The following is a 6,856-nucleotide window of genomic DNA, read 5'->3' on the forward strand; positions in this document are numbered from 1 at the left end:
GAATTGATCGAGTTGTGCCTTGTCCTCATGGTGTTTTTGTGAGCAGCCCCGAATATTTTTGAATACATAAACGTGAGCACTCCGAACGGAACCAGAAAAAGCATGACCGCAAAACTTGATGTAAACACACTGGTGGAAACGCTGGGTGCTTGGCTGGGACTTGGCCAAGTGTTGAAAACAATCGGAATGTTTGAAACAACAACGCCAAGCTCTTCATAATTGATGACATTTAGAGTGGCCACCATGAAACTCAATCCCCACACTGCACCACACATGAAATAACACCGTTTAGTGTTTACTCTGGTGTTATAATGGAGTGGATCCACCACAGCCAAGTATTGGTCCGTTCCAATGAGAAGTTGAGAGAGAAGAGAGGCACATGTTCCGAAGATTAGGAAAAATTGGAACACGGTGTAGGCCACTTTGGAACGAAATTCTGGGTCCTCCAAGGTGCTTATAGCGTTGTCGAACAACAAGATAGGGATGAGGACTAAGTTCCACAATAGATTCGAGAAGACCAAGTTCAAGAGAAACCTAAAAAAAGAAACGAGGCCACGTGATCTATATGTTCACTTTCACTTTGTTTACATTGGGTTTCTTCAAATGAGAGAAGAAGCTTTCGACACCATTCCCTTGAGATCATGCATCATTTGCTTGGAGATTATTCGAATCGTAAAAACAAGTTACATCAGGCCTTCAATGATTTTTTAACCCCGAATTAGGGTACAAATGTACTTACTTATTACTGATCTGCGACCTGAAACCTCTTCTTCGAATATAAACCAATAACAAGATTGTATTTAAAGCTGACCCAAGGAGAAAGCACACCACCAAAGTAATCTCGATCAAGACCATCAGCACCGATGGGACCGTTCCATCAAACACGGAATGAAGTTCTGATCCATCCATTGTAAATCGAAATTAAATTAGGAATATACCTGTATAAAAAAAAGAAAGATCTCATTAGCCACAATCTGGGTTTGACAATTAATTACTAATTGAAACCGGTATAAACGATTGTTATGAAAACTCTCTCTCTCTCTCTGGCTTTGTCTGCCTTGATGGGTGAATTGTTTTCCTTGGCCCCAAACCCGTCCAAGGACCTTGAAATCGACAAAATCTGTCTGACAAACAGACATCAAGCTCAAAATTGTTACGAGCTCACAGAAAAGAGTCGAAGATTTGTCTTGAACTAACACTCTTCCGGGTAAAAATTGTACGAATGTTTGTCGACGTGAAGTACTTACTTGCAATATAGAATTGATTTCTCTTATCCGACTGGAATTGTGTCAATTTACACCAATTCCAACAAAATTATATTTTCTACACTTGACGTTAAAAATTGTAATTGTAGTTATTGTTATTTCGAATTTTTTTTATGAAGTAGATACTGCAAGTTTTTTTTGCCGAAAGAAAAAAGTTTCACTTCTTTCTGAAATGAGGCTGAAAACAAATGAATCTCAAATCTGCCGACTATATCCCTTATCAATGTTCCCTCAACTTTTGACTCCTTTTCAAATCACTTCTCAAAATATGAGTGAGACTTTTCAAAATCAAGGTACATCAATAAGCATTTATATAAGTATGTGCATGGGAAACACCTGAAGGTCTATGATCCCTTTGTTTGATTGCAAAAAAAGCCACAAGCGGCTTCCATGATTGTCAGTAATGCTCAATGATATGACTCATTTTATGAGGCTAGAATCCCAGGAATTGTGCAGATCATTTACTTACAAATACAAAGGAATGGTGCTGGAGTTCTATCAATCCCAAAACGACATAAAATATCACTCAAAAGCCATGCCAAGTCTAATGTGTGGATGGATTGTTGTCCCACAGCGTCCAAAAGGACAAAGAACAGGTCGTCGTCGAAGCCTAATAACGACGTTGATTGTTGTCACTCGTGACCGGCTAATTCCAAGATCAGATGGCTAGAATCCAGTACCGGATCGCGTTCTTGGTCTGCAATTATCCAGTCTATTTATATTTGGGATGGCGAGCATTCAAAGCGACTCAATGATTGAAATCGATGCCTCAGTTCAATCACAGGGTTTGATAAGGTGAGCTCGAATTACGCGGTTTCAACTGAATTCGAATCTCAGCCACATCGACCGTCTGTGATTCGATTCAACCGACAAGCACGCAACAATGACTGGGATTTATTCGCTTCACTCACACGACTCGTTGAGTCCACAAGTGTTGATAAATTCTGAAGGATAATGGCCTCTCTGCCCTTGAAAACCGCTCATCAGTCACTCGTCGCTCGATAATTTCACCTATCAATTTGGCAAACTTCCACAAGGCTTCAGACAATCCTTTGTCAAACGCTCTTTATCGAGAGAATGATTAGATCAAGTAGACATGACCAGAAATCAGGGCGTGTGTTTAAAGTAATGAGCTAATAAATGCCTCGGTTTTTCGTGCTTTTCTCGACTTGGAACTAGTTAGGACCAGATTCCGCAAAAAAATGGGACCGTTTATTTTGTCATGATTGGAGTGATGTCTGTTGTGGTTTATTAATTCAGAGTTTGGTCCCGGTAGGACACAATGAACTCGTTGCAAAGACTACAGAGAACGTGTGATTGGACTTGTCTTTTCTTGACCTCGTTCCAAATATTGAGCACCGACAAAGACGGCAAATAAAACAATAAAACGTTGGCCAACACGGTCTCCAATAGATTGGGCCTTCAAGGCCTTCGAGGAATGCCAAAACGTTATTTTTGTCATAGCTTTATATATCATCATAACCGCCTGAAAGTCCTTTCCCATTGAACATTTGATCTTACCGCTTACCAAGGAAATATTGCATTATATAGTCTGTCTGGATTGTTCTCCTTTTGATTACTGGAAAGAAAATTCCATTGATTAGGCCAAATTTCTGCGTTTGTACTCTACGTACAGAAGTGACTTATCATGTGAGAAATAGTGCATTTGAAAAGGTTTTACACAAAAAGATCTCGCTGATATTCTATTGCAAAAGTAACCAAGAATGAGTCATATCTTTCCTTTCAAAAGCAAAGTCAATAATCATTTTTTTCTATTCTCGAATGTCTAGGGAAGATTCATTTAGCTATTTAATTTGTAAAGGTTTCCCAAACAGATTTGACTCGTCCTCTTTTCAAAGTTTTCGCATATGTAAATGAGAACATTGGGTTTGGTTGTCGCTTTTCATAATCTACATCAATTCTAAGAGCATCCGCCAATTTATCACGTTCACACAATTGTTCATTCACCAAATAGGAATCTTCTTTTTTGCCTACATTAAAGCTGAATTGCATTCATCAAGCCCTCAACGTACTGCAGAATTCGGAACCTTGTGAACTTGGCAACAATCAACAAGTACATACGGACATCCAAGTTTCGGCCTTTCCATAGAAAATAGCCATTTTCAACTTTATGAACAGGAACAAATTTTCAAACCCTCTCGCTATAAACATCAATTCAAAGGTAAAAAGAAATCATAGGATGTCATCTCCAACTAAAAAGTTCCCAATATATAGTGAAAAATATTAAAAGGACCTTTTAAATAAGCTTTTTTGTTTCAGTCCAATAAGATTGAGGGATGACTCACACTTCCCCAATTCCTACCAGCCCAAAGGCATTTTCGAGTAGTTCGAGGAGAAATGGCGTGATTTTCCGGAGGCCAAGGGGAAGCCCCTTCCTTCATTGGACAGAGTTTTGAAGTGTAAAGGCAACATTTCCCACTTTTGGCATGGAAAAATCATTCAAAAAACAGGGGTTCAAATTTCAGACAAGAATCGATAACAACCTAGACTTCATTAAGCAATGACACAAATTCAGCACGTTTCGACCACATAGATACAAGTTACAAGCATTCCAAAGTCCTCTGATCAAGGCATGTTTGTACTTACGCGTACGAATTCTAATGACAGTTCACCATGTGTACTCTATTAGGGAAGAAATATATTCCAAGAGGTTCTCTCCGTATATTTCACGTGGCCATCACGAGGTGTCCATTGGCCTTCGATACAGCAAGTCTATTGTTAGCTACTCCCAATAATCATGTCCAAATGAACGAGAGCAAAAAGAAGACATTTATGGACTCGGAAGTCAATTCCACTCATTAGGATTGGGAGTGGAATGGAATCAAATATCCCCTCAGGTCTTGAGGTCTTGTTTTCTCTTCGAGGAAAACTAATCCTCTAGGTAGGTATCAATTGAACGCTTCTCTGGAGGCGTTTTTTCCAATTCCATTCCACCTATATATGCAATGATTGAAGTGGGTGTTTGTTCCTCGTACATACTACATGCATCCACTCTGAGAGTGGAATAGGACGAGTTTCGGCGTTGATTCTGCCATGCTTTGTTCTGAAGTGACCAAAAGATGCGAACCTCGGTTTGAAGTGCCTTAAGCTACTACAGCTCAAAAACTTAGCCCGTCCATCACTTCCAATGAATACGAGCGAATAATCCTTTTCACACAAAGTGAGCGGGTCATGATTGCCTGGCGTAAGTAATGTGTCAAGTAAAAAAAAGGAATCTAAATTACTTGGGGCCCATTTAAGGGCCTCAGTGACAACTTGGCCCATGGACTCCCAAGCAATCCCAAGCCAACGTTAATTGATTCACGTCAAAATTGGCTTGAGCTTTAATATTTCAATGAACTCCAATTTGTTGTCCATCCAAGTTATGCATTCACGGCCACAATTATACAAGGTTCTGTATTAAAGTACACTAGACTATTCATTGGCTTTAAGGATGGTGCAAAGTTCAACAAACGATCGCTTTCCTTGACCATCAGAGTGGATGTACTCGCACCAATTCCAGTTTCAAGTAAACCAAACAAACAATGGATCCGAAGAAACGTTCTTGGGTAATTGACTTCTGCCAAAATCTTCAGTACTTTAGGTTCTTCGTAGAGATAAGGTAGTAGTTCGCCCTTCTGGTTGCTGAGAAATGGGGAACTGGGGTTGGAGATGCAATCTGTGATCGATTACGGTGTTGAGTTCGAATTGCATTTTTTTTGTTGACAGCAAATTCGAAGCTTGGCAGAGTTCGAATCATTTGGACTTTGCTCTCAAGGAAGGTTGATTTACCTCCGAGGCTTCCATTACACGGATAATTGGTTCCTAATACACTTTTGGGAGGCGGGTAGAAGTCAAGTACTGTAAGTGCGCATTATTCGGGCTCGAACGTTCGTCTCGTGTTTCCGATCCTCTGACGTCTTAAAGCCCAAGTCAATGGCCACAAAGCCAAAATGTCTTTAAGAGATTATTTTTTAGCATGAACCCAAACCTTGATGTGCACGTAACGAACTCGGCTTTTATTAGCAGCTCCGTTTGTAACTTTGTTCCACTCTCGACTAGACCGAAGTACGCTCATTAACAATTATGAAACACATTGCAATTTTCATTACTTAATCCGTTTTCATAAGGCAACCAACACTTGTGTTATTCAGTAAAATTTGCAATATTAGGACATTCTTTAGAATCCAGCATATGCCTTTTACATTGCTCCCCTGAACGACATCGTTGCCCAAGCGTTGAAACTGTTCCTTGGAACGAATTTTAACCGTTTAAGGTATTGTTTCAATGCCATAATGTAACTTTGCCCCACTTAATGCCAAGCCATTGTATTTACGCACGTGCAGGTCCAGTTTTTGTTCTTTCTCATCTTGAAATAAGATTACTCAAGTTCAATACTTGAGCATTGTTTCTTCTTCCGCATACCTTCATGGAAGGTTAAAGGGCTAATTAGCAACAATTCCTTTAGAGTAACTGCCATATTAAAAAACACCCTTTAGGTTGAAAGTACCCTCATATCATGCAAAGAAATACTATCTTCCACGATACCAACCAGTTCACAAGAGGCTTCCCTACGCTTGTAACACCACTAAATCGTTTATCAAGATAAAAAAGCATGTGTGGAAAAGCGAGAAAATATGTTTAGCTTGACCTTTTCTTGACCACCTAAGGAAATAGGTGCTGATTGGACAGGTTTGGGTGTCAAGTTCCCAACTGAAGTTGACAATGGATCAGAGCTCTTTCAATAAATCGTAAGGGACAATATTCTATAGGGATATTCTGTTTTGCCCAATCGTCATGTTACAGAAACTTGAACGGATAAATATGCGGATGTAACTTGATTACTGTGCACCTCTGGCATGTACGTGCCGAATCCAAATACATTTTGAAATACAATTTTGTTCGAAAATTCTAGCAGATCATCTTTTGAGCATTTAATATTTTCGTATAAAACGAGCCCATTCATAGGATACCTTTACCAAAACGAAAAGGAAATAGTGTTGGAATGGTCCGTTTTGTTTTAAGGCTTCGAACTGTAGTCTCGACCGACCATAACACGCCGAATGTGAATTTTTGGTCACCACATTTTATAGACATTACCATAAACCCAACACCTCGTTTAAGACCAAACGTGGCATGGATCTGTTACGATACAACTGGCGATGATGTCATGACGCATCATATGTATCAATACTAAAGCAGGAAAGTTTCGGCTTTCTATTTGATATAAATACTCACCAAAAGTAGTAGCACCGTATCTCAAATCAGGTTTCCACACCGAGTGGCGCTCAATAACTGAAGAATCCCAATATATCACTTCAAGTCATTGAAATGACCCAATACCACGAGGCAAATAAGATATCAAAGAGGATAGAGCACCCCAATTAGTTGAACCACAACAATCACATCCAGGTGCAAGTAGTATGTTTGATCCGGAATATGTATGCTAACTGATGGTCTAAAAAGCACTGTCGGGCATGAACACCGTTGGTAACGACCAGGACCTGTTCTGAAGTCTGCTCGTTCACGAGCCGAACACTTCTCCGTCAGCTGATTCAACAAGACCTGCCCGCCAAAGTAAGCGAGCAAAA

General features: G+C 39.8%; 1 protein-coding gene across 4 annotated transcripts; it reads right to left on the minus strand.

Moving 5' to 3' along the window:
• On the minus strand, positions 1 to 6,856 carry LOC131886455 (probable G-protein coupled receptor No18; the record flags this gene model as incomplete). Of its 4 annotated transcripts, none has more annotated exon segments than XM_059234803.1 (3): positions 1 to 534; positions 740 to 938; positions 6,504 to 6,856. In XM_059234803.1, coding segments are annotated over 2 exon segments (704 nt in total), but the record flags the coding sequence as incomplete, so codon positions are not given.

The sequence above is a fragment of the Tigriopus californicus genome, chromosome 9 (genome assembly GCF_007210705.1).
Source record: "Tigriopus californicus strain San Diego chromosome 9, Tcal_SD_v2.1, whole genome shotgun sequence".
NCBI classification, from domain to species: Eukaryota; Metazoa; Arthropoda; class Copepoda; order Harpacticoida; family Harpacticidae; genus Tigriopus; species Tigriopus californicus.